This window comes from Candida pseudojiufengensis (genome assembly GCF_024610245.1).
Source record: "Candida pseudojiufengensis strain CBS 10847 chromosome Unknown scaffold27, whole genome shotgun sequence".
In the NCBI taxonomy this organism is placed as follows: domain Eukaryota; kingdom Fungi; phylum Ascomycota; class Pichiomycetes; order Serinales; family Debaryomycetaceae; genus Lodderomyces; species Lodderomyces pseudojiufengensis.
Window position 1 is genome coordinate 61,030 of NW_026261542.1, and position 26,712 is coordinate 87,741.

The following is a 26,712-nucleotide window of genomic DNA, read 5'->3' on the forward strand; positions in this document are numbered from 1 at the left end:
TAATATAATTTTTATGTAAGATTTTAGATTTCGTATTATTTTGTGTAACGAGTAACATAATAATATAAAATCGTATTTTATTTAGGCTATTAGCCTAAATCTAAACCAGAATATTAACTCCTTCGATAAATGGGGACTTGTACCCACTTATTTTCTTTCGAATTGGGGAGCTAACTGCAGCTAACTTTTTATACCGATTCTTACAATGGAATAGTCCTAGTGTTTACACATGAAGACATGCTATTTCACAAAATTAAAAACATATTTAAAATATTCTCCGACAATGGTTCAAAACATCAAATTTTTAAAGGATCTCAAATGGTCTGTTCAATTAAATCCTCAAGCTCAAGGCATGAATTGAATTAAGAATTGTCATTGTGCGTTAAGCTAAAAGATCTCCTAGCCATTCAATTTTTTTTGAGAAATGATGTCATGAGAGTTAATACTGCTATATACCACCTAGACGCCCAAACATTATTTTCAAATTTCATTCTTCATTTCAATTCTATATTCTATCGAATTCAATTTTATCTATGTAGCCTTGCCTCCGATCTCAATTCTATTTACATATAAAGATTTCTTGCCACTAATAAACATTACCATTAACAATATGACGTTTCTTATTTGTTTCTTTATAACCTCTAATTACGCTTAATCTTGGACAACTTAATTTTAATTCTTCTTCAAATTCATCTGTAACATGAAATTTAATCAGTTGATTCATTAAATTCAATTCAACTAATCTTGGACAATCTTCAATATTAATACAATCAATATTATCAATAGAATTCCAATTTAAATCAATTATCTCTAATTTTGGAGATGAAAATAAACAATTTTTAAGTCCATCGTCACCAATTCTATTTAATTCCAAATTAAGTGATTTTAAATTTTCTAAATTTTTCAAAGTACCATAAATTGATTTTAATTTAGATTTAATAATTGAAAAATTTTCTAAATTTTTTGGTAAATTATCAAAACTAAACAATTCTATATTGCAATTTTTTAATTTAAAACTTTTTAATTTGTAACACTTTGATATATTATAAAGATCTTTCTGCAAGTCATTTTTGATCAATTTTGTATCAGAGATTTCAAAATTATCAGGACCACCATAAAATGTTGTAATTCTAAAATTACAAGTAATATCAAGACTTTCAATTGTATCAGGAAAAGTTAAGTTTGATATATTACCAATTTCAAGACGTAATATTAATTCTTTTAAATAGCAACATGAATCAAACTTGTAATCAAAAAATTTGGATGATCTATCTTCTAAACGATCAACAACTCTAATTGTTAAGTCAAGACTCTTTAAATTATTGATATAAATATCATCTGGTTTTCTTGATGTTGTTAAAGTCAATTTCTCTAAATTCTTTTGATGATATAATTTACTCACTCCAGCAGATGAAATATCAAGTATTTTCAAATTTGGAGATATTTGTTCAGTAATACTAGTTAATTGAAAATCCCTAATAATTAAATGCTTAAGTCTGTTTAAATATATGAGATTTAATGGTTCAAATGAGGTTCTACCATTATCTTGAAGATTTAAGTATTCTAATTTTTTAGGGAATTTAACAAGCTCTATTCTGGCAAAACAAAAAATCATAGTCAATTTTCTCAAATTGATAAAGTTCTCATTTATAAAACTCTCATAATCGCCTTTAATAAAACTACTGATTACAAGTTCTTCCAAGTTAGGTAAATTTAATTGAAAGCCAAGTGTAAGACCACCAATGTCAGTCAATTTTAAAATTTTTAAAGTTGAAGGAAAAATATTTTCACCAATTATATCATACCATAAGTCTTCTTCATCAACGTGGTCTCCGAGAGGGTAATTCATAGCAACATTATTTAAATTCATTGTTGCACCATGTGATATAATATCATCGGGATTCACTGAATCTTCAAAGATATCATCGATCAGCAAATGTTCTAGATGAGGAGGTAATATTGTATTAAATAATAAAATTGATCCTCTACAACGCTTGAGTTTAAGAACTTTTAAATCTTTGTAATCACTTAAATTATTCAAATTTCGAAAATCATAAAAGTTCAAACAGATTGATTCTACTGAAGATGGTAATCTCAATTTTTCTGGTGAAAAATTATTATCATTTCGAATCCTGCCCTCTAATTCAAAACTCTTCAATTGATGAAGATAACTCAAATCTAGCATTACTCCACTCATCTTACACTTTGATAAAGACAATGATTCCAATGATAAAGGTAATTTAATTGAATTTAAATCATCAATTTCTGTTAAAGTTAACTCACGTAATGAATGTGGCAAGTTCCTTAAAAAAATGTTATTGTATGCCATGTCAAACTTTTCCAAAGTGTTTGGAAGAGTAAGATTTCGAAATTTTTCATTTTCCAATTTAAGTTTCTTATGATAGTTCCCAATTAAATGGTAATCAAAATCAGGTTTTAATATAATTGAATTTATTTTAAAATTTTTGATTGAAAATTCTAAATCTTCAATTGTATGATGAGGATGAATAATTAAATTGATTTTTGTATTTTTAAAATTTATATGTTTAATCTCAAACAATTCATATAATGTATCAATATTTGTTAAAATTTCATTTGGAACATAATTATTATAATCATCTAAGAAATTAAGGAATTTTGATATACAGTAAAATGAGATGAATTTACCATGAATACTATCATTGCGGTTATGGAAAATATTTAAATTTTGAAATAACCTTTCGTAAATTATATCTTTGAAATGAGTAATTGTTGCTAATCCTAACAAAGAATTTTTATCATCAACTAAATCAATAATTTTCTCTACTATTTCTATAGGTAACTCTAAAATGCTAGTGATAGTCATGCCCAATTTTTTTGATTGAACTTTGTAGATTTAGGGACGGTTGAAAATGATGATGATGATGATGATACAGGTTGATGGTAATGAAGTAATGTAGATGACTTTGAAACAGTGTTCAATAGCCCCATTCAAAATCTTCTTTGCCAAACTTGAATCATAGTTTGGTGCTTGCTGAACCCTTGTAACTAAGTTAAAAGTTGATTGAAATTGTAATAATGAAGTTGATGAAACTGATAACATACAATCAGCAATTTTTAAATCTCATAACTACTATAGATCGCTACCAAAATATTGTGAGATCCAATTCAATTTCTTACAATCAGTTTGTCACAGCTTGAAAGATGCTAGATAATCTGATTACTGAGAGGATATCATCAAAGATTAGGAATGTTTGTCTAATGGTATTACGACGGACAAGAGTTGTAATAGGTCAATTCGAATTGAGGTTGTGAGTTGATCTTCAAATTTTGTAAGTACTATATCTTGACCAAGTTGATACTCAACTATAACTAAACCAATCCCAAGTAAAGTACAATTTCTTCGTTTACAATCACGAGCTGCAATTTTTGGTTTCTCGTCAGAACGTAGTAACCTTTTATTCTAGTTCCACAATCTATAACATTCTTTTGTAACTAATAATTACTACCATAAACAATACGACTCTTTTTATTTATTTTTTTATAACCTCTAATAAAACTTAATCTTGGACAAGTTAATTTTAATTCTTCTTCAAATTCATCAGTAATATATAAATTAACACGTGAGTCCATTTTTAAATTCAATTCAATTAATCTTGGACAACTTTCAACTCTAACACAATCAAGGTTATTAATAAAATTACCATTCAAATAAATAATTTCTATATTTGGAGATGAAAATAGACAACTTTTGAGTCCTCTATTATTAATTTTATTTGATTTTAAATTAAGTGACTTTAGCTTAGTTAAACTTTTTAATGAACCATGAATTGATTTTAATTTGGAATAAGTAATTGATAAATCTTCTAAATTTTTTGGTAAATTATCAAAATTAAAATATTCTATATTACAAAATTTTAATTTAAAATTTTTTAAATTGTGACAATTTGATATATTATAAAGATCTTTCTGCAAATCATCTTCATTCATTTTTGTAACACTAAATTTACAGGTAATATCAAGAATTTCAACAGTATCAGGAAAAGTTAAATTTGAAATATTATCAATTTCAAGACGTAATATTAATTCTCTTAAAAAGTAACATGAATCAAACTTGTAATCTAAAAATTTGGATGATTTATTTAAATGATGAACAGCTTTAATTGTTAGTTTAAGACTTTTTAAATTATTGATATATATATCATCTGCTTTTGCTGATGTTGTTAAAATCAATTTCTCTAAATTTTTTTGATGACATAGTTTATTCACATCAAATGAAATATCAAGTATTTTTAAATTTGGAGCTATTTGTTCAGTAATACTAGTTGAATGATTATCACTAACAGTTACAGGATCTTCGTCAACAGTTTCAGGATAATCCCTGATAATTAAATGCTCAAGCCTATCCAAATGTATAAAAGTTAATGGTATAAATGGATCTATACTATAATCTTGAAGACTTATGTATTCTAAATTTTTAGGAAATTTGATAAGCTTTGTAATGGTAGAACAACAACGAACAGTCAATTTTCTCAAATTAACTAAGTTTTCATTTATTAAATTATGTATATCGCAATGACGAGCATAACTGAGCTCAAGTTCTTCTAAATTAGGTAAATTCAACTGGAAGTCAAGTTCAAGACAAGCAATGTCAGTCAATTTTAGAATTCTTATACTTGAAGGAAAAATATTTCCCCCATTGATTTCATACCATAAGTCTGCTTCGGGTTGATCTTCTGGCGGGTACTTTATAGTAACATTACTCAAATTCATTGCCTCACCATGTGACATAATATCACGAAACCTAACTGAGCCTTGATAAATAGATTCAATCTGCAATCGCTCTAAATTATGAGGTAATATTGTGTTAAACAATAAAATTGATCCACCACAACGCTTGAGTTTAAAAACTTTCAAATTTTTGTAATCACTTAAATTATTCAAACTTCGAAAATCACAAACAAGCAAACAGATTGATTCTATTGACAATGGTAGTTTCAATTTTTTTGATGATAAATCATTTTCAACACGATATGTTTTCTGTGACTCAAAATTCTTCAATCGATAAAGATAACTCAAATCTAACATAACCCCTCTTATCTTACAATCTGTTAAGGATAATGATCTTAATGATAAAGGTAATTTAATTGAATTCAAATCATCGATTTCTGTTAAATTTAACTCACGTAATGAATGTGGCAGATTTCTCAAAAATAAATTATTATATCCCATGTCGAACTTTTCCAAAGTGTCTGGAAAAGTAAGCTTTCGAAAATTTTCATTTTCCAATTGAGACAAATAAAGTGTCTTATCATAGTGTTTCCCAGTTAATTGATAATCAAAATCAGGTTTTAATATAATTGAATTTATTTTGAAATTTTTAAATGAGAATTCTAAATCTTCAATTGTATGATAAGGATGAATAATTAAGTTGATTTTTGTATCTTTAAAATTTATATGTTTAATTTCAAACAATTCATACAATGTATCGATATTTGTTAAAATTTCATTTGGAACATAGTTATTAGAGTCATCTAAGAAATTAAGGAATTTTGATATACAGTAAAATGAAATGAATTTACCATGAATACTATCATTGCGGTTATGTAAAATATTTAATTTTGGAAATAACCTTTTGTAAATTATATCTTTTAAATGAGTAATTGTTGCTAATCCTAACAAAGAATTTCTATCATCAACTAAATCAATAATTTTCTCTACTATTTCTATAGGTAACTCTAAAATGCTAGTGATAGTCATGCCCTATTTTTTTGATTGAACTTTGTAGATTTAGGGACGGCTGAAAATGATGATGATGGTTGAAGGTTGATGGTAATGAAGTAATGTAGATGNAACTTGAATCATAGTTTGGTGCTTGCTGAACCCTTGTAACTAAGTTAAAAGTTGATTGAAATTGTAATAATGAAGATAATGAAACTGATAACATAAAATGTTGCAATTTTTAAATTTCATAACTACTATAGATCGCTACCAAAATATCGTGAGATCCAATTCAATTTCATACATCAGTTTGTTACAATGACAGTTTGCAAGATGCTACATCATCTGATTACTGAGAGGATATCATCAAAGATTAAAGGCCATTAGACAAACAAGAGTTGTAATTAGTCAATTCGAATTAAGGTTGTGAGTTGATCTTCGAATTTTGAAAGTACTATATCTTTACCAAGTTGATTCTCATATATAACTAGACCAATCTCAGGTACAGTACACTTTTCTCGTTTACAATCTCCATCCCAAACTCAGAAACTATACATTTAAGATTTGAATAACTAATGCATTAAAGTAAACACATGTTGCATTTTTAGTTTCTTATACAGAAGATGGTAAAATTCAAATTCCACAACCTATAGCATTCTTTTCTAACTAATAAACACTACCATAAGCAATAGGAGACCTTTAATTTGTTTCTTCATTACCTCGAATTACACTTAATCTTGGACAAGTTGTTTTTAATTTTTCCCTGAATTCATCAGTAATATACAATTTAGTCAGTGAATCCATTTTCAATTTTAATTCAACTAATCTTGGACAATCTTCAATTCTAATACAATCAATATTATCAATATAATTCCAATTTAAATTAATAATTTCTAATTTTGGAGATGAAAATAAAAAATTTTTAAGTCCATTATTATCAATTCTATTTGATTCTAAATTAAGTGATTTTAAATTTTTTAAATTTTTTAAAGAACCGTGAATTGATTTTACTTTCATATTAAAAATTGATAATTCTTCTAAATTTTTTGGTAAATTATCAAAATTAAACTGTTCTAGATTACCATTTTCTAATTTAAAATTTTTTAAATTGTAACAATTTGATATATCAAAAAGATTTTTCTTAGAGTCATTCTCAATCTTTTTTGCCACATAATAATTAAAATTAATGTGAAGAATTTCAATTGTATCAGGAAAAGTTAAACTTGATATATTACCAGTTTGAAGGCTTAATTTCAATTCTTTTAAATTGTAACATGAATCAAACTTGTAGTCATAAAAATTGGATGAGAAATAATCATCTGTAATTGTTAATTTAAGATATTTTAAACTATTGATATAAATATCATCTAGACTTGCTAATGTTGTTAAAGTCAATTTCTCTAAATTTTTTTGATGATATAATTTGTTCACTCCAGCAGTTGAAACATCAAGTATTTTTAAATTTGGAGCTATTTGTTCAGTAATACTACTTAATCGAATATCACTAACAATTAAGTGTTTAAGTCTAATCAAATGTATGAAATTAAATGGTTTAAAAGAAGTTATGCCATTATCTTGAAGATTTAGGTATTCTAAATTTTTAGGAAATTTAACAAGCTCTATACTGTTAAAACAACGATAAATAGTCAATTTTTTCAAATTAATCAAGTTTTCATTTATAAAATTAAGTGGATTGGAAAAAGGACAATTACTAATTTCAAGTTCTTCTAAATTAGGTAAATTCAACTGGAATTCAAGCATAAGATTCCAAATATCATTCAATTTTAGAATTCTTAAAGTTGAAGGAAAAATATTTCCACCAATTATTTTATAAAGTGAGTCTGCTTCGGGTTGGTCTTCCGGTGGGTAATCTATAGCAACATTATTCAAATTCATTGTCTCACCATGTGATATAATATCATCAGGATTTACCTCTTGAGGGAGAATTTTCTCAATCAGCAAATGTTCTAGATGAGGAGGTAAAATTGTATTAAATAATAAAATTGATCCATCACAACGCATGAGTTTTAAAACTTTCAAATTTTTGTAATCGCTTAAATTATTCAAACTTCGAAAATCATAAAAACTCAAACAGATTGATTCTATTGACGATGGTAGTAATAAAATTTCCGGTGAAAAATCATTATGATTTGGAAAAATGCCCTCTATTTCAAAATTCTTCAATTGATGAAGATAACGCAAATCTAACTTTACTCCACTTATCTTACACTTTGTTAAAGTCAATGATCTCAATGATAAAGGTAATTTAATTGAATTCAAGTCATCAATCTCTGTTAAAATTAACTCATGTAATGAACATGGCAAATTCCTTAAAAAAATATTATTGTATTTCATGTAAAACCCATCCAAGGTGTTTGGAAAAGTAAGCTTTCGGACATTTTCATTTTCAAATTGAGACAAATAAAGCGTCTTATCGTAGTGTTTCCCAGTTAATTGATAATCAAAATCAGGTTCTACAGTAATTGAATTTATTTTAAAATTTTTAAATGAAAATTCCAAATCTTCAATTGTATGATAAGGATGAATAATCAAATTGATTTTTGTACTCTTAAAACTTACATGTTTAATTTTAAACAATTCATATAATGTATCAATATTTGTTAAAATTTCATTTGGAACATAATTATAATCATCTAAAAAGTTAAGAAATTTTGATACAAAGTAAAATGAAATGAATTTACCATCAGCTTTATCATAGTACTTATGAAAAATATTTAAATTTGGAAATAACCTTTTATAAATTATATCTTTAAAATAAGTAATTCTTGCTAATCTTAATAAACAATCTCTATCATCAACTAAATTAATAATTTTCTCTACTATATCTATAGGTAATTCTATAATGCTAGTGATAGTCATGCCCTATTATTTTGATTTAACTTTGTAGATTTAGGGACAGTTAAAAATGATGATGATGATGGTTGATAGTGATGCAGTACATTGAATTTGAAATAGGGTCAAAAGTTCAATTTAAAATCTCATTTACGAGATTTGAAAAGTTCAAAAGTCCAATTCAAAATCTCCTTTACGAAACTTGAAGATTATTTGCAAATTTCACTATGTTGAAAATCCATTGATTACACAAAATGAATTACAAATGTGAATGATCTGATTGTTAGACCTTACAGATGGTATTGAATAGGTATAAAATAATATAAAATGAATGAAAACATTTTCAAAATGATAATGAATAAGTTATTAATAGTTAATAATTCAAAGTCTTTCTATTAATAATTATTTAATCAATAAATTAACTTTCGTTATTTTAATCGCACGCACTTTTGGTCTCATTTTGTTTTTTAACACAAACTGTGCTTTCTCGCTACCAGAATATCATGTGACCCAATTTTATTCTTATAACCAGTGTATTATTATGACAGCTTGCCTGATGTTATATTATCTACTTATTGAGAAGGCGTTTTCAACGATTATGGGTATTCGTTTAATGGTTTTCGAACAAACAAAAGTTGTGAAGGTCGAAAATTTTGCAACCAAAATTTAAAACCTTTAGAAAAAATATTCATCTTATTTTGTAGAAACTTAATTTTATCAATTCTTTGCAACATTATCAAATATACATCATGTCTAGTCAACAGCATCCTACCAACATTCCAACGGCAAATTCTTCCACTTCCGTACCGATTTTAATCAACCAATATCTTGCATCCATTGGGAATGACGACGAAATTGCTAGAACTTACGTGAATGATATAATTCATTTACTTGAAACCAAAAAATTGACCTTATTGCAATTGATTCAAAATCTAGGATCTTCACTCACATCAGATAATGATTTAATAAGAGCTAAAAGTATTCAACTACTTAGTGAAACTGTTGGTGGTACTCAATTATCAAGACAAGATATCAATGTTATGATTGATTTTTTATTGAATAAATTCAATGATAAATTGAGTTTATTATATTCTTTACAAGGGATTAATCTGTTGATGTCTCAAAAGTATTATTTATCAAGTAATAATGAGAAAATATTAAACAAAATATTGAATGATTATGACACTGGAAAAAATTTAGCCAAAGTAAGGCATGAAGTTTTCCAAATTTTAACGAAAATAAATGACATTAATGAATTATTCATCAAGACCTTTTTACATATTGCATCTGGAGAAAAAGATCCAAGAAATCTATTACTTTCTTTCAAATTGAATGAGACAATTAATTCGACCTTTAAGTTTGATAAAGAAAATGATACACATACTACTTTCATTCAGGAACTATTTGATGTTTGTTTTTGTTATTTTCCTATAAGTTTTTCACCTCCTTCAAATGATCCTTACAAAATCACATCAGAAGAATTGAAGACGAAATTAAGAAAAGTTATTGCATCACAATCCTTATTTGCCTACGAATCTTTTCCAAATTTGATTGAAAAATTAGCATCAACCAATCCAATGATACGAAATGACACTTTGAAGACCATCGTGTTATGTATCGAACAGTACGACTCGACTGCAATTGAAGAGCACTGGTTGTCTTTATGGAATGCATTGAAGTTCGAGATACTTCATAATGATGCTGCGGTTTTCAAACCTATCGATAGTATCATACCTGGAGATTTTGATGCGATCGACGACAATGATGAGGAAAAGGTTTTATTTTTAACTTTAATTGCATTTGAAAATATTATTAAAAAATTACCTGTCCCTAATGTAATGTTAGATCAAGCAATAGAGGAATTAAATTTAAAAGAAAAACCAAAACAAGCAATTATCATTTTAGCAACATTTGCAAGTACATCAGTTGAAAATTATAATTTAGTCATTGATTATGTCTTAAATAAAGTTTGGGGGAAATATTTGAATATTGAAACAAGAAATGAAGAAGAGAATGAAGATAAGAATGAGGAAATTGCATTGAATATTCAAAAACAAAGAGAATTAGTAGATAATTTTGGATTTTTATTAGTTTCTCATCCAAATCAAGAAACTCAATTACAAAATTATAAAGATCATTTATTAATATTTTTCAGTCAAATTTTGACGAATTCATCAAATATTGAAAAAACACTAAGATGTAAAACTATACAACAATTGATAAATTTAATAAAAATTCCAAATTTTTTAAGCAAAACAAATATTGAGTTAATTTTGGACATATTTAAAAACATTCTATTTGAATCGACACCAGGTGATATCGTGATTAAGGAAATCATAAATAATTTGACTCCTTTAATGGAAGATTCTAAAGTTTCAAATTTGGTCATAGAATTTATTATAAATCCAATATTAAATACCTTAAATTATGATGACTTATTGCAATTCAAAATTTCATTAGCTGTACTTAGTGAATTGTGTGTGAACTATCAAGTACTTGAAGTATTATCAATAAGATTATTTAAATTCTCAATTCTGGATGAATTTTTAGAAGTGACACTTGAGACTTTTTTAAAGTTGTTTAATAAAGTTGAGATTATAAATCAATTTTTGACTAATTCATGGACCAAAAATTTTATTCCTAAACTATTAAGACTCATTGAAGAAAGAGAACATAATTTTGTAATCATCGAGTTATTTAGTAATTTACTTAGACAAATTGTTAGATTCATAGATGTGACTAAACACCAGTCACTTTTGAATGAGTTTCATGAAAAGTATAAGTTATATGAAACTGAACCAACCGCAAATATTGTCATTTTTACAAAAATTTTATCTGCTATAGATAAATCATGCAAATTAAATGTTGATGGTGATATCATTTCAACTATACAAAGTCTAGACTCGATAAGTGATCAATTTCTAAGAATACAATACCTTCAACATATGTGTTTACTTATCAATAAATTTGATAATTTATATAACTTGTCTTTGATTACCGAGGATCTTAAGGCATTTGAAATATACATCTGGTCATTGAGGGCATTGCTTTCCAAATTGGACAAGTCCGGTATTAAATTATTACAAGATCAATTAAACTTATATAAAGAAACGAAAAACCCAATTTTAATCAAATCATTACCTATTTTATTTTATGAATTGTCCATATTTCAAAATCCATCATTACCCAAGAAATTGATTTCAAAAGTTAACAATTTAAATGTCAAATTATTATACAAACAACAAATTTTTGAAATAATTTTACCTTATTTGCTTGAAGATTCAGATACTGAAGAATCAATTTTAAACTACGAAATACTATCACAAATAATATCAAACATTTCAAAAAACATCATCATCCCACATTTATCTGAATTTTTACCCTTCATTCTCAAATCATTTTCAATCAATCAAACCTCAATCTATAGATCATCATTAAAAATATTGGAGATTATAATAATTGAAGACAATTCTTTGATTTTAACAAATTTAAAAATGATAATTTCAAATTTAATACTAATCTCAACTTCAAACACTAATGAAGAAGTCAAAAAATTAAGTTTAAATGATCTTTTATTAATATTTCAAAACTTTGAACTTGAAATTGTTGAAAAGTATAAAAAATCCACATTGAAAGATTTAGAAAGTTGTTTGGATGATAAAAAGAGGAGCATTAGAAAATTAGCTATTGATTTAAGACAATTTATATATGAATTAAAATAAATGCATTTTTAGAAATTAATCAGATTCATCTTCATCGTCATAATCTACTGGAGCTAATCCAGGAGTCAAACCGGGCATTGAGATTAGTCCTTTCTTCACCTTTTCATCAAAATTAATGAACTTCTCACGATTGTTGTTCGTTGTAAGATTTAAGTTCTTTTTCCTTAATCTTTTCCCACTTTTTGGAGTTAAATCTTGTAGCAAATCAGATTTAACATTTTCCATTTCTGTTTCAATTTCGAAATCATCAATTTTATAACTATTCAATAAATTTATGTTTTTTTTTGTTAATTTCTTTAAATACGATTTATCTTCACCAGTTAATTCTTCAGGTGTCTTGTTAATGATTATATTATACTTCACAAATTTTTGAAACTTTTTATCCTCAAGCTCTTTCTTCTTCTGCTTTTTCTTCTGTGTGCTGCTCTTAGTTTTCGATATCTTGTGATTTTGAGAGTTGAGTTGGTTCGTTAGTATTTGAGTTGTGGATAAAGGTTGATCCCTCTTGGACTTTTTCTGGGTTTTCGGTTGTGTATGTAGTATATCTGAAAAGAGCCTATTTACAGTTAATTCGGCTTGATGCTTTGAGGAGTTGGAGGTATATGACATGTCTTGATTGAGTTATTTATAAATGTAGTTGATTTCTTCTAAAGAGATCAAGATGATCTTTTTAATTTGAAGTAATTCGGGCTACCAAATAAACAATGTCTTTTTTTGACTGACTCAAAATTAATAATATGAATATTAACGACATTGCTTTTTTTCTACAACCAACCAGATAACACGAAAATTATATTAATAAACAGAGAAAATTTGTATTAAAGACCTTAGACCAAACACATCAGACAACCACACTGCAACTATACTAATCTCTGCTCACATATATATAATTTAATGAAATGTTGAAGTCACTGGTTAGATCAATTGCTAAAGCACAATTTACACGATCTGAAAGATCACTATACACATCAGTTTTAGAACAAGATATAAATATAACCAAGAATGGAAAAGTAAATTTAGCCGTTGGACCAGGTGGTAGATCTTCAAGAACAGGATATACAGCTACTGTATTTGGAGCTACTGGATTCTTGGGTCGTTATTTAGTTTCTAAATTAGCAAGACATGGTACTACCACAATTGTTCCATTTAGAGATGATTTAAAAAAGAGATTTTTAAAAGTTGCAGGAGATTTAGGAGTAGTAAACTTTGTTGAAATAGATGCTAGAAACTTACAAAGTATTGAAGATTCTGTAGCAAATAGTGATATTGTTATAAATTGTATTGGAGCAGATTATGACACTAAGAATTTTTCAATGGCTGATATAAATATAGCTTTAGCTGAAAGAATAGCACAAGCTACAAAGGATGCAAATGTACCAAGATATGTTCATGTAAGTTCTTATAATGCTAATCCCAAATCTGAATCCATATTTTATGCAACAAAAGGTGTTGGAGAACAAGTTGTAAAAGATATTTTACCTGATTCAACAATTGTAAGACCATCTCAAATGTTTGGTAGAGAAGATAATTTATTAAATTATTTAGGACCAAAGATTAAAATGTGGACACCAAATAGAAATCAAAAAGAAATTTATCCTGTTCATGTACTTGATGTAGCAAGAGGTATAGAGAAAATAGCATATGATGATTCAACAGCTGGACAAACTTTTGAATTATATGGTCCTGAAAAAATATCATATCAAGAAATAAGACAAATGATACATGGTATAACTGAAAATTATGCCCAAGCTGGTCCTATAAGTTATAATTTCGGAGATTATGATTTACCATTACCATTAGCTAAATTCATAGCAGGAATACAACAATTACCATGGTGGAAATTACCAAACCCAGATCAAATGCAAAGACATGTAATAAATCAAGTAATTGATCCAAATGCAAAGACTTTTGCAGATTTAGGTATCAATGATACTACTAAATTGGCAGATGTTTTATTCACTTACACAAAACAATGGAGACATCCATTAATTGCTCAAAAAGGTGGTCCAAATAAGAAAAAATTAGAAGATTTAAGACATGTTCAACATTTCACTGATTAAGGGATCATTTATTTAAATATAATGTACATTTGTCATGATAGATAATTTTGACTCTCAAATGGTAATTGGACCGTAATCTTATCTCTCACACAAAACTGAAAAAGAATAAAAAATCTGAATCGTAGATAACCGAATTCATAAAATGCTATCAAAACGTTTGAGAAATCACCATTCCACCTCAAGCTGGATATCTATTTCTTTCATCCATTGTCAATAGAAGTGTGATGTATCAGCTCCCAACAATTGAGGAATTCAAATCACAATCCGCACAACAGCAAAAGCTTGTATACGATCACTTATTTGAACCATGTGATTCAGTAACTTGGTTCATAGATACATATGTCATAAAAGAAAACTTTAAAACTTACCCAGAATTTATAGAGTTAGTAAGAACAAGACTACTACAAACTTTAAATCAAACTACTTTTTTTAAATCTAGAAATTCCAAAGAATGTAACACATTAATTGAAAACATCATATCAGCACATCCTAGGCTTGGAGCACCAAAAGGGACAAAATTAAGTGAGCATTCAACGAATGAACAGAAGAAACTTGAGGGAATACAATCAAGGTTGAAAGAATTAAATGAACAATATGAATCAACTTTTCCAGGGTTAAGATATGTTGTGTTTGTTAATGGAAGATCTCGTGATGAAATAATTAAAAATATGGAAGATAGAATAGCAAGGAATAACATTGAATTGGAGAAAATTGATGCTTTGGAAGCCATGTGTGATATTGCTTTAGATAGAGCTAGTAAATTAGGTGTCAAATTATAAAAGTGAATAATTATTTAAGTGTTCTTGATGTATTAATTGGACTAAAACTTGGCCATGGAGACATTTATTACGAACTCAAGATCTATAAATATACGGATTCAAATCATTCTAGCTTGTTTATGGCGTATTCTCTAGTACTCTGGTTCTTAAATAGTTGAAATTTGGTAATCCGCAAATTTGGTAAATGAACGACCTCTTTAGCGATACTGTATTTGCTGAATAAAGTCGAGTTTCAGAATATTTCAAATATATCGATAAGACTTTAATTGATTACTAACACCTCCAATCAAACTATATAATTCTAAATCAGAGTACAATGGTATGTTTTGATCAATTGGCCATAGACTTTTGTATTGAAACATTTTTTACTAACAATTTCGTATTAGGCTGGGGTTTTAGAAAACGCAAGGAAAGAAATTAAACGTCTTTCTATCGATGATCAAAAAGAAGGACTGTATGGACAAATTTATTCAGTTTCCGGTCCTGTTGTCGTTGCCGAAAACATGATTGGTTGTGCGATGTATGAGTTAGTGAAAGTTGGTCATGATAATTTAGTTGGAGAAGTTATTAGAATTAATGGAGATAAAGCAACTATTCAAGTTTATGAAGAAACTGCAGGTGTTACTGTTGGAGATCCTGTTTTAAGAACAGGTGCACCTTTGTCAGCAGAATTGGGACCTGGTTTGTTGGATACAATTTATGATGGTATTCAAAGACCTTTAAAATCTATTAAAGATGAAACTAATTCTATTTATATCCCAAGAGGTATTGATGTTCCTGCTTTATCAAGAACTGCAAAATATGATTTTAAACCAGAACAATTGAAAGTTGGAGATCATATCACTGGAGGTGATATTTTTGGCTCAGTTTTCGAAAATTCGTTATTAGATGACCATAAGATCTTATTGCCACCAAGAGCAAGAGGTACTATAACATCAATTGCAGAAGTAGGATCATATAATGTGGAAGACACGGTGTTGGAGTTAGAATTTGATGGTAAAAAACATAAATATTCAATGATGCATACTTGGCCAGTAAGAGTCCCTAGACCAGTTGCTGAGAAGTTAACTGCTGATTATCCTTTATTAACAGGTCAAAGAGTGTTAGATTCCTTGTTTCCTTGTGTTCAAGGTGGTACAACTTGTATTCCAGGTGCTTTTGGTTGTGGAAAAACCGTAATTTCACAATCTTTATCGAAGTTCTCCAACTCAGACGTCATTATCTACGTGGGCTGCGGAGAACGAGGCAACGAAATGGCAGAGGTGTTGATGGAGTTTCCTGAGCTATACACTGAAATTGACGGTCGAAAAGAGCCTATTATGAAAAGAACAACTTTAGTTGCAAATACATCAAATATGCCGGTCGCAGCAAGAGAAGCATCAATTTATACAGGTATTACATTAGCAGAATACTTCAGAGATCAAGGTAAAAACGTTTCTATGATTGCTGATTCATCATCTCGTTGGGCAGAGGCCTTGAGAGAAATTTCAGGTAGATTAGGAGAAATGCCTGCAGATCAAGGTTTCCCTGCTTATTTAGGTGCTAAATTAGCTTCATTCTATGAAAGAGCAGGTAAAGCAACAGCATTAGGGTCACCTGATAGAATAGGTTCTGTATCTATCGTTGCAGCTGTGTCACCAGCAGGTGGTGATTTTTCAGATCCGGTTACTACATCTACTTTAGGTATTACACAAGTATTTTGGGGTTTAGATAAAAAGTTAGCACAAAGAAAACATTTCCCATCAATTAATACAGCAGTTTCATATTCAAAATATACTAATGTTTTAAATAAATATTATGATGAAAATTATCCAGATTTCCCACAATTAAGAAATAAAATAAAAGAAATTTTATCAAATGCTGAAGAATTGGAACAAGTTGTTCAATTAGTTGGTAAATCTGCTTTGAGTGATTCAGATAAAATTACTTTAGATGTTTCAGCATTGATAAAAGAAGACTTTTTACAACAAAATGGTTATTCCACTTATGATCAATTCTGCCCCATATGGAAGACTTATGATATGATGAAGGCTTTTATTGGTTATTATGATGAAGCTCAAAAAGCCGTTGCTAATGGAGCTCAATGGTCAAAATTAAGTGAACAAACTGGTGATGTTAAACATGCTGTTTCTTCAGCTAAATTTTTTGAACCATCAAATGGTGAAAAAGAAGGTGAAAAAGAGTATGGAGAATTATTAACTAAAATATCGGAAAGATTCGCTGAAGCCTCAGAATAAGTTGGTGTAAATTAAGAATTTTTAGATAAAAAAATTATTAGAGAAAAAAATTATATAATAATATAATATAAGTTGAGTTTTAAATTTTCATTAATCAATCAATATATTGATATACTACAATTATTCCAAATAATCATCAAAAACATCCAAATACCATCTAAACATGAAGTTAAAAAATTATCAACTCCATCAATTAAATCTCTAATATCATCATCAAATGAATTTATAATTGCTTCTCTTCTTTCAATTTCTTCACCTAAATTTGAATTATCAGGAATTTTATTATAATTTAGAATATATTCATTTATTGGGATTCCTCTTGGTGTATAAATTGGTTGAGGAGTTTGTTCTGGTTCTTGATTTATTATAATTGTTCGAAAACTATTACTTTTATTTTCTTGGTTTTCTTCTTCTTCTTCTTGGGTTTCTTCTCTACCTTCATCTTGTCTTTCCAAATCAATTGTAGTTGGTATTGTTTTTGTCTTTTTTGAAGATTTGAACCATGATCCTAAATTTTGTAAAAAACTTTTTTGTTCAATTCCATAATTTTCTTTTTGAAAAGGATGTAAATTATTCATTATCATATCATTATTATGTTGTGATATATTTGGTCTAAATCGTGAATATCTATCTTCTACATATTCTGTAAAAATATCTGAAGTTCCTAAAATATTAATTGCTTTTTTCATTCTATTTGGTGGTGGGAAATATAAATCTGCTTCATATGGTGGATCATGTGGTGAAATAAAATCTCTTGGTGATAATGGAGTTAAAGGATCTGATGTAGGAGACTCCACATCAAATGAACTTGACTCTTCTACTATAGCAGCAGTTGTTGTTGTTGATGATAATAATGGTAGTACTTGAATTGTTGAAGCTTGTTTTACTTGACTTGTTGGTGGAGTTTGAATATATTTGTAATGCTTCGAGATATGATTAAGTTGGTGAGCTTTTTTTATATTTGGGCGAATAGGAGATGAAAGAGCTACTGGTTTAACATTTTTTGTTGAGCTTTGTAGCTCTATATTTGAGTTTATATGCGTGATGTGATTCAATTGAGGTTCAATCATTATTTTAGTTGTGAAATATAGAATGCTATGAAACTCAAATCTTATTGCAAATCTATATTTTGCAGCCAAAGTAAAACAGCGCAAATCAAAAGCGCAATTTTCAAAAGGTATTTAATTTATTAAACAAAGAGATCGTAATCAACCAACAAATAATACTACAAGATTTTTCTCCAAGTTTAAAAAATAGGTCGTATAATTTTATAACGAACTAGACCAACTAAATAATATTCTACAAACCATAAACTTCCAAAAACATCATTTAATTTCAAAATATCCATTCAAAAATAAAGCATCAAGCATCAAGCATCATACAAATCATTACCATATTTCATCAAATTCTTAATCTCGTTATTCATACCATTTTCATATACATTTCATTATTTAAAAAAGCACAGTCAAAACTATAATCTTCAATTCAATTAAAATATTCTCCAACAATTTGTAAATTTCAATCTCTCTCTCCATTATTCTCAAATTATCAAATTCAAAACATTCATAAACATTTCCTTCAATTTAAGTTTGTAAAAACATTACGACTCGTTTACTTTGATCTAGCTCTAACCTTCCGTCTCTTTCTCTTAAGTCTTCTAACTCTTTTTTTTCTCCACTTATCTCTCATAATGAAATAACTGAAATTTGTATGGTGAAAGGGGAAAAAGAAGAAGAAAGAGGAGATAGAAAAATTTCAAAGTTAACTATATTATTATGTACTTAGTAAGAGAGAACTCCATACTTTATATTTCGCACTACTTATGGCAAAAAAAGCAGTCTTAACTGAAAACCCTAACAAATAAAATTATTCACGTGCAGCTCACGTGATTGTTTTGATACATACGCCAAATCTGATTTTTGACGTGGCGTAGTGGTCATTTCGAATCCAGATCTTGCAAAAGTCATGGAACTCAAGTTCAAATCGTTCGGTGAATAAGACTGTTCACTACTGAAATCGGTCTATTTATTCGAATCAAAGGGTCGATTTTGCATCTGTTTAAAGTTATTGAATCATTCGTTATCGTCGGATAGAGTTATACAGTAAAAAATGAAGTAATATGTACAATGTGTTTGAAATAAATATATACTCTAATGAATCAATTAACTTGATCATCTACTTTATGCTCTTTTTTCAATCTTTTCTTTTCTTGTTTTAAAGCTTTTAGTAACTCATCTTTTAAACTTGTTTCTAAATCAAATTCTTTAACTAGACCATCAATAATTTCAGGATTTATTATCACTTCTTCATTGATGTCATTATTTAAATTTAATTCAATTTCAGGATTATAAAATCTATAAATTTTATCTATTTCTTCAATAGATTTAAAATTTATATGTTTAGTTTTATTAACTGTTTCTTGTGTTGTTGGATAATAATCTTGTTGAGGAATATTAGTTTCTAATAAATAATCTAAATGTTTTATACCCATTAAAGCTTTATAATTACAATATAATCTATAAGTAAAATAAAATCCAGGAACATTTGGTAATACGGGAATTAAAGCTAATGGTAAACATAATGGTATTGCAATACCACATAACCACGCATTCTTTTTATGAATTTCTTCATTATCTTTCCTAAATTTATATAATTCATTAAGTATAGTTGTTGGATTTTGAAGTTTTGGATGATATAATGGTATTGGCTTTAATTGATCATTTGGAATATTTAAATTCGTTATATCTGATTGTAAAACAATTGTATCTTTTACAGGTTTGGGTTTTTCATTCCCATCTTCAGTAGTCTCTTCATTTTCTTCTTTTTCAATAGGTTTTATTAAATGTAAACTTTCTTCATTAATTTCTCTAATCATTGCATCTTTACTCGGAAATGATCTTAAACAATTTTCCTGATAAGGTATGGTTGATAATAATTTCATTATAAATTCAGTAATTTTAATATTAATTTTCAGTTTTGATGTAATTAATTTATTCCATGCTTTTGTTGCTAAATTTATGATTTTTGTTTCAAATTTTATTATAAATGGTATTCTTTTATATTGAGTTTTATTTAATAAATCTGGTCTATGATTACAATATATAAATGATCTTTGAGTTGTTATTGGTATTGAAATAACATAAATTGAATTTTTATCTATGATGGGAGTTTTTTTAATTAATTGTGTAGTGGTTGGGTTGGTGGTTGAATTTGAGGCTGATGATGATGAGTTTGATTGAAATCTATGAATTATAAAGTTCCTCGGCACTTTTGACCCAAAACTTCGTATGGACGTATCACTGATCAATCCATATCTATTCATATTATAATGAAATTACCTGAATTCAAAAATTTAGTACGAATCTTCTGAACTAATTGATCTTGTCTTCGCCTTTTGATTATTGCTATTGATGAAATTGCAATTTGATAATGGAATAGATGGTGACACAAAAAACAAAAAAAAGTACTTTGTGTAATATTATATTACGTCAAAGTGTTTCGAAAGTTTTATCAGGTACTAATATTTGAAAATTATTTATTATTACATCAAACCTCTTCCGCTTAGTTTGATATCTGGAAGTTAAAGGAGGTACATGTATCATTCAAAAGTGTGATTATTGTCAACGAGCCAAGTTATTGCCTGGACGTGCAGGTGGTGTAGTTGTCAATTCATTCTAAAGCATTTGCATGGCCGGGCCAGCTCGTTGACAGTGATCGCATTTTTGAACAATGTTGCAGATAAGTTCAAGCAAGTGAGGTATAGACGCATTTTATAAAAACATTTTAGAATGCCTTGCTGACGAAAAACATGTATCTAATCCTCGGATTTTGAAAGACCACGAACCATAGGTTTTGGGTTCTTCAGATTATCACTTATCCGTCCATCAAGCGAATTTTTCGATAGTCCTTCGAAATTCACCAACTGATTCCTCGCCAGAGATCAAATATTCGACAATTTTTCGAAAATAACAATCAGATATACTTGTTGCTCTTAACCCTTAAAAATAATCTCGTGTTTGAATTGTCGGTTTCAATTCAATAAGGTTCAATTACAAAAAATTTGTATCAAATTGAAACTAAACTTTTTATATCTGTAATTACACTACAATTTTTTTTTCCCACCAACCAAATCTCAACAAGGAACGATTATAGTTTGAAACCACAGAGCCACATATTCAGTTTATACTTTTTCAGACTAACTTTTTGATATAAAAACTTTGTAGTTAATTGGATATTTTAGTATAAGTTTCATAATTTTCAAAATTGGTAGCTCTATTCGGACATTGCTTTTACTATTTGATGTTTACAAAAACGTTTTTTATAGTAAGATACAATAACATAGCATATCTCAATAAATACTTGAGAGATATCAGTACAAGATTGACATAAAGAATTGGTAACCAAATAGAACCAATAGATATCACTTTGAACTAACGGCATACAAATACTTATCAAATTGCATTTATAGATCTATACAATCAAATTTGTCCAACCCAATTACATACGTTATATGCTGTCACTACATCATGAAGAAATAGATCAAAATCTATCTAATTCCCCAAACTCAACTAATTCCACAACTCAAATCCCTTCAAATTCAACAATAAGTTCAAATAATTATCATCATATAAATAATAATCATAATAAAAATAATTATCATCACAATAGTAATAATTACAATAATGAGAACAATAATCATAAAAACAATTTTCCAAATCTACCTTCACTTCCAGAAAATCCATTCTCAAATATTCATATAAATAGTTATAGTCATAAACCAAATGTTGTACCTGTTTATGTATTAGATTCAATTTCAAAAAAAGTTACATATGAAGCTAAACATAATCAAAATATAAATCAGCCAAATTTACAAAATAATAATGATAATGACATTGGTGAACAGCAGCAGCAACAACTACAACAACTACAACAAGAAAGCCTGACCCATCAACAAGATTCAAAAAGAGACAAAATAGAATTATCTTTCAGAGGACAAAATGATCCTTATTTAAATTCAATAAATGGAGATTGGAATTTATTTTTTAATTCAATACAACAACCAATATCATATCCAAAAGATTATATAAATATAGATCCAAACATTTTAAATGAATACAATTTAAATAAAGAATGGGGAGGTGATGAAAGATTAAAAAAAGAATTTAATAATGAAGATTCAGCAAATAAACAAATTAATGAAAGTAGTACATCAAAATCATTTTGGCATTTCATAAGTAATACAAAAGATGATGGAGAACATGATTCTAAAATTAGAAAAACTACTGCTGGTTATTGGATGGGTAGTAATAGATCAAATTCAAGGCCTGCAATGAAACATTTTTTATTAAATGGTCCATTAATTCCATTAATGTTAAGAATTATAACTTTAATATTTTGTACAATTGCTTTAGGATTAGCTTGTACAATATTTGTATTTTCAAATGATGAATATAATGGTAGAAATGTTTCTCAACAAGCAAGTACAATAATGGCAATATGTGTACAAAGTTGTGCAATATTATACGTAATATATATTGCTTATGATGAATATGCTGGAAAACCTTTAGGATTAAGAAAACCAATGAGTAAAATAAGATTGATTCTTTTAGATTTATTATTTATAATATTTTCAGCAGCAAATTTATCATTAGCTTTTAATACATTATATGATGATGAATGGGTTTGTGAAATTTATAGATCAAATTATCAAGATGTTAATAATTATTTCCCAGTTATTTCATCAATTTGTAGAAGACAAAGAGCTTTAGCAAGTTTTTTATTTGTTGTTTTAGTTACTTGGGTTTTAACTTTTACTATTAGTTTACTGAGAGTTATTGATAAAGTAAATACAAGAACTGGATAAAGGGATTATACAGTATATATAAATTTATATTAATAGGCTATGAAAATTTTAATGAAACACGATCAGTCAGATCAATTAAGTCTGAATATGAGTGTAGCTCGTCTCTAAATTGTGGTGATTTAGTGGATTTCACCACTAATGATTATATAGATTTTTATAAAGACATTATATGCAGGATCTACAAAATATTTCTCAAAATCTGAAACAAATTCATCTGAAATTTATATCCAAACACATGAAATTACCAACAAATTATCACGACAATTCAATTATAATAATCAATTCAGTTGACTCAACAAGCTAACTCATCAACATCTTTTATGAACATCTCCGCAATTTCACCTCAACTTTATACAGAGAGGCAAGATCGACTACAAATTTAAGATCACTACTTTACAACCATAATCAATTAATTATTTAAAGAAGGCAAACAAGATGAAACTTTCATAATAAATATGAAACTACCAAGAATTAATTTCAAGATCCAAATTAAATTTTATCACAACTATTGGGATTTAAGACCAGATACAGATATCAATTAATCATTTTTATTTGAAACGTAGTTGAAGTACAGCATTAAAAGACAATCTTGATTAATTTGGTCTAATATTATGAAACAAATCATGAGGGGAAATAATGTTAACTATTACAAATGTCACATTCATCTAATAACTCTTAAACATCAATCAACAACCAATTCAACAAATAGATTAAGTTTTAATTAACCCATTAACAAGTCAAAATTATTATATTACGAAAACGAATTTTAACTAACTCAAAGTTTACATAAATACTTATCGAAATTTCCCAATTTCAAAAATAAATTTTTTCACTTAGTTTTTCCTTTTTTATTTTTCAAAAGTTCAAAAAGTTCAACTAATTAACTATATCAACTTCACCTTCAACAACAAATTTCATACATTTCTTTCAAGCTAATTCAATTATGTCATTTCCAAGGTTCATAACATCAGTCAAATTATGATGGATAACTAATCATATTCAACTCATCTAGAAACAGGTATGTCAACTCCAAAGTCCTCAACTAAAATTCAAAATCCCAGTTCAACTCGTTAAATCAGGTTCTGTCTCACCAACAGCTTATCATGCCATTCTACCTTTGGGTCAATCTCCAACTTCAACACCGAATTCAGGTCAACAGTTACCAACCACTGATCATGGACAATCTCCTCAACATCAGCTATTTGAAGATCCGACTATTAATACTTCAACTACTCATGCTCCAACTGCTCAGGATTTAGCTCATAATGTTTCACCTAAACCAAATCAACCATTTTCTTCAGTTGAAATTAACAACATCAAAAAATCCTGTTTACTCAACTACTTAAAAGGTCCAAATGCTAGTCAAATTTTTTTTAAAAGACATTGGCTCATCAACGAAACCTAAAATCACTCGTCTTCCATATTGGACAGATACAACTCTTCAACTCCCAATCAATGAATTTACTGATTTAGATTTGAAGATTTATATCGTCTAATTTGGTGAATGTGTGATAGGCTTTTGTTGATGAATCCATGACTTTAGATGTAAAAAAATCACTAGCAACCCAAACAAAAACAGCTCCATTAAATACAAACACACCTACTGGAGACTAAAACTTTAACTACTGATATCATGAACTATATTGACAAAATTCCTTTTATTGGTAAAGCTGAAAGGGAAGAAAATTATAATAAAATACTACATTCTCAAAGCTAATTAGGACTTCGATTGAAAATGATGCTTTTGAAAAGATGAACTCGGAATCATCATGGTGAATTTTTTAATGACATATATAAATCATTTGGCACAATTGTTCTAGATTATGTTTCATACAACTATATCAACAATGCAACATATAATGTTAATAATCCAATATTTCATGATATAATTGATACTTCATTTTATGACGGTAGCTGTTTGTCTTAAATGTATTAATATACACCGATTTCATTCCACCATATTAATTATTTAGGACTAACAACTAATGTCATGAAGAGAGGCTTTCAATCTCATTACCATTCAAACACATTTATCAAAATAAATCAGCCACAATTTCATTACTTACACTTATTAAGATTAATATTTTTGAATATATAGATGGTGTGGTAATTATCATATGATGGTGACGTATAATGGAATCCATTCCTAGTGACGGGTCTCAGAATGGATTCCAGTAAGCGTTACCATCTCTCACGAGCACCACACTATAGCTAAAACATTGATTGCTACATGAAATCAAAGATTTATCGGTCTATTAATTACTCCTAGCATTGAAATAGAAGAATTATTGGCATCATTTAGTTAGAATTTGAAAATGAATGGAGAAATCAATATCTAAAATATTTATTCATTAATTCATGAAGTATTAGGTTTTTAAAATGATGCTGCATTTTTGGTGTAATCGTTAAAATCATTCAAACAGTTTTATGACCAACGCAACTAATCCTTTGTGAACCAATTAGTGAAGTAAATTTAGTATTAACAAGGGACAGTATTTTGAAAAGTCAATTTGTTCATTACGTTCATGAATTAACACCTAGTTTGAAAGTTTGCTAATATCGAGTGGATGTTCTTTTCTTTTCTTCGTTGAGTTTTCTAAGCAATAAGTTTGTCTAAGCTTGGACAACACAACCATGAAAAAAAAAAATCATTCGCTCGTGAAATGCTTAAATTATATATCACTAGATGTTCAAGCTAGAAAGGAAAATTTCGACTAGGAAGTTTCTCAAAAGTCCTAAATCTAGAAAGTAAGTAAGTAAGTATCTAGAAAAGAATTTAACGATTTTATTATTGTTCATTATTGTATTATTTGGAGCTAATTACTATGGTATTAAATATTTTTAATTCTTTATTTCTAGTAACTTTGTTGAGGATCTGTTCTTTCAATTTAATCAAAAGATTGTGAACATCTTCAATCTAGGTAATTCAAGAAAGTATATTTAATTAGTTATAAAATTGATTTAAAACATAAATCGACAAGTAAAGTTCTTACTAAATTTAGGATGACTACAAGCAGATCAACTATATCATTAAAAATTAGAGTAATAGATCATTAATACCTTTTACCTAGTTTCAAAGTGAATAGTGATAATAAAGATAGTAAGTAAGTTTATCTATATTATAACCGAGTTAATCAAATAAACCGATGAAACATTATTTTCTCTCTTTCTCTCTAGTCTATCTAATTTATTTTTCCGCCCCACATTTCAAAATAAGGTAGTACAAAATTATATTTTTTCTTTAAGTAACAATTCCTCGGTTTGATTTATAATTTACATATTAATATTAATTAATTAATATTATGATGGCAAAATATTATTATGTCGACTTACAATCACCGCCCGCGGTCGTATTAATTATTTATACTGTAGTACTAGAATAGTCGCATCCAACGGTTTTTAATTATTCCATACATTTAAATCCTTACTAATGAATTCTATACTATATATATTTCTTCCCCATATTTTATCAATTTATACACTACCTTTCTATGTTCT

At 27.8% G+C, this 26,712-nt stretch overlaps 11 protein-coding genes across 11 annotated transcripts; 5 read left to right on the forward strand and 6 right to left on the reverse strand. All coding sequences in view use genetic code 12, as the record gives it.

Moving 5' to 3' along the window:
• Positions 1 to 586: 586 nt before the first annotated feature.
• Positions 587 to 2,845, reverse strand: KGF55_005311 (uncharacterized protein; the record flags this gene model as incomplete). The annotated part of the gene is made up of 1 exon (XM_051760311.1): positions 587 to 2,845. The coding sequence occupies one exon, from the start codon at positions 2,843 to 2,845 to the stop codon at positions 587 to 589; it is 2,259 nt and encodes a 752-aa protein (XP_051611971.1).
• A 629-nt stretch (positions 2,846 to 3,474) lies between these two features.
• Positions 3,475 to 5,739, reverse strand: KGF55_005312 (uncharacterized protein; the record flags this gene model as incomplete). Its single annotated transcript, XM_051760312.1, has 1 exon — positions 3,475 to 5,739. One exon carries the CDS (start codon positions 5,737 to 5,739, stop codon positions 3,475 to 3,477), a length of 2,265 nt encoding a protein of 754 aa, XP_051611972.1.
• A 660-nt stretch (positions 5,740 to 6,399) lies between these two features.
• Positions 6,400 to 8,580, reverse strand: KGF55_005313 (uncharacterized protein; the record flags this gene model as incomplete). Its single annotated transcript, XM_051760313.1, has 1 exon — positions 6,400 to 8,580. The coding sequence occupies one exon, from the start codon at positions 8,578 to 8,580 to the stop codon at positions 6,400 to 6,402; it is 2,181 nt and encodes a 726-aa protein (XP_051611973.1).
• Positions 8,581 to 9,302: 722 nt separating this feature from the next.
• On the forward strand, positions 9,303 to 12,275 carry MET18 (Met18p; the record flags this gene model as incomplete). The annotated part of the gene is made up of 1 exon (XM_051760314.1): positions 9,303 to 12,275. The coding sequence occupies one exon, from the start codon at positions 9,303 to 9,305 to the stop codon at positions 12,273 to 12,275; it is 2,973 nt and encodes a 990-aa protein (XP_051611974.1).
• Positions 12,276 to 12,290: 15 nt separating this feature from the next.
• Positions 12,291 to 12,884, reverse strand: KGF55_005315 (uncharacterized protein; the record flags this gene model as incomplete). Its single annotated transcript, XM_051760315.1, has 1 exon — positions 12,291 to 12,884. One exon carries the CDS (start codon positions 12,882 to 12,884, stop codon positions 12,291 to 12,293), a length of 594 nt encoding a protein of 197 aa, XP_051611975.1.
• A 290-nt stretch (positions 12,885 to 13,174) lies between these two features.
• KGF55_005316 (uncharacterized protein) lies at positions 13,175 to 14,335 on the forward strand (the record flags this gene model as incomplete). The annotated part of the gene is made up of 1 exon (XM_051760316.1): positions 13,175 to 14,335. The coding sequence occupies one exon, from the start codon at positions 13,175 to 13,177 to the stop codon at positions 14,333 to 14,335; it is 1,161 nt and encodes a 386-aa protein (XP_051611976.1).
• Positions 14,336 to 14,559: 224 nt separating this feature from the next.
• Positions 14,560 to 15,114, forward strand: KGF55_005317 (uncharacterized protein; the record flags this gene model as incomplete). The annotated part of the gene is made up of 1 exon (XM_051760318.1): positions 14,560 to 15,114. The coding sequence occupies one exon, from the start codon at positions 14,560 to 14,562 to the stop codon at positions 15,112 to 15,114; it is 555 nt and encodes a 184-aa protein (XP_051611977.1).
• Positions 15,115 to 15,430: 316 nt separating this feature from the next.
• TFP1 (H(+)-transporting V1 sector ATPase subunit A) lies at positions 15,431 to 17,351 on the forward strand (the record flags this gene model as incomplete). Its single annotated transcript, XM_051760319.1, has 2 exons — positions 15,431 to 15,433; positions 15,501 to 17,351. 2 exons carry the CDS (start codon positions 15,431 to 15,433, stop codon positions 17,349 to 17,351), a joined length of 1,854 nt encoding a protein of 617 aa, XP_051611978.1.
• A 98-nt stretch (positions 17,352 to 17,449) lies between these two features.
• KGF55_005319 (uncharacterized protein) lies at positions 17,450 to 18,421 on the reverse strand (the record flags this gene model as incomplete). Its single annotated transcript, XM_051760320.1, has 1 exon — positions 17,450 to 18,421. One exon carries the CDS (start codon positions 18,419 to 18,421, stop codon positions 17,450 to 17,452), a length of 972 nt encoding a protein of 323 aa, XP_051611979.1.
• A 1,088-nt stretch (positions 18,422 to 19,509) lies between these two features.
• On the reverse strand, positions 19,510 to 20,673 carry KGF55_005320 (uncharacterized protein; the record flags this gene model as incomplete). The annotated part of the gene is made up of 1 exon (XM_051760321.1): positions 19,510 to 20,673. The coding sequence occupies one exon, from the start codon at positions 20,671 to 20,673 to the stop codon at positions 19,510 to 19,512; it is 1,164 nt and encodes a 387-aa protein (XP_051611980.1).
• A 1,188-nt stretch (positions 20,674 to 21,861) lies between these two features.
• Positions 21,862 to 24,619, forward strand: KGF55_005321 (uncharacterized protein; the record flags this gene model as incomplete). The annotated part of the gene is made up of 2 exons (XM_051760322.1): positions 21,862 to 23,136; positions 24,227 to 24,619. 2 exons carry the CDS (start codon positions 21,862 to 21,864, stop codon positions 24,617 to 24,619), a joined length of 1,668 nt encoding a protein of 555 aa, XP_051611981.1.
• Between the last annotated feature and the right edge of the window lie 2,093 nt (positions 24,620 to 26,712).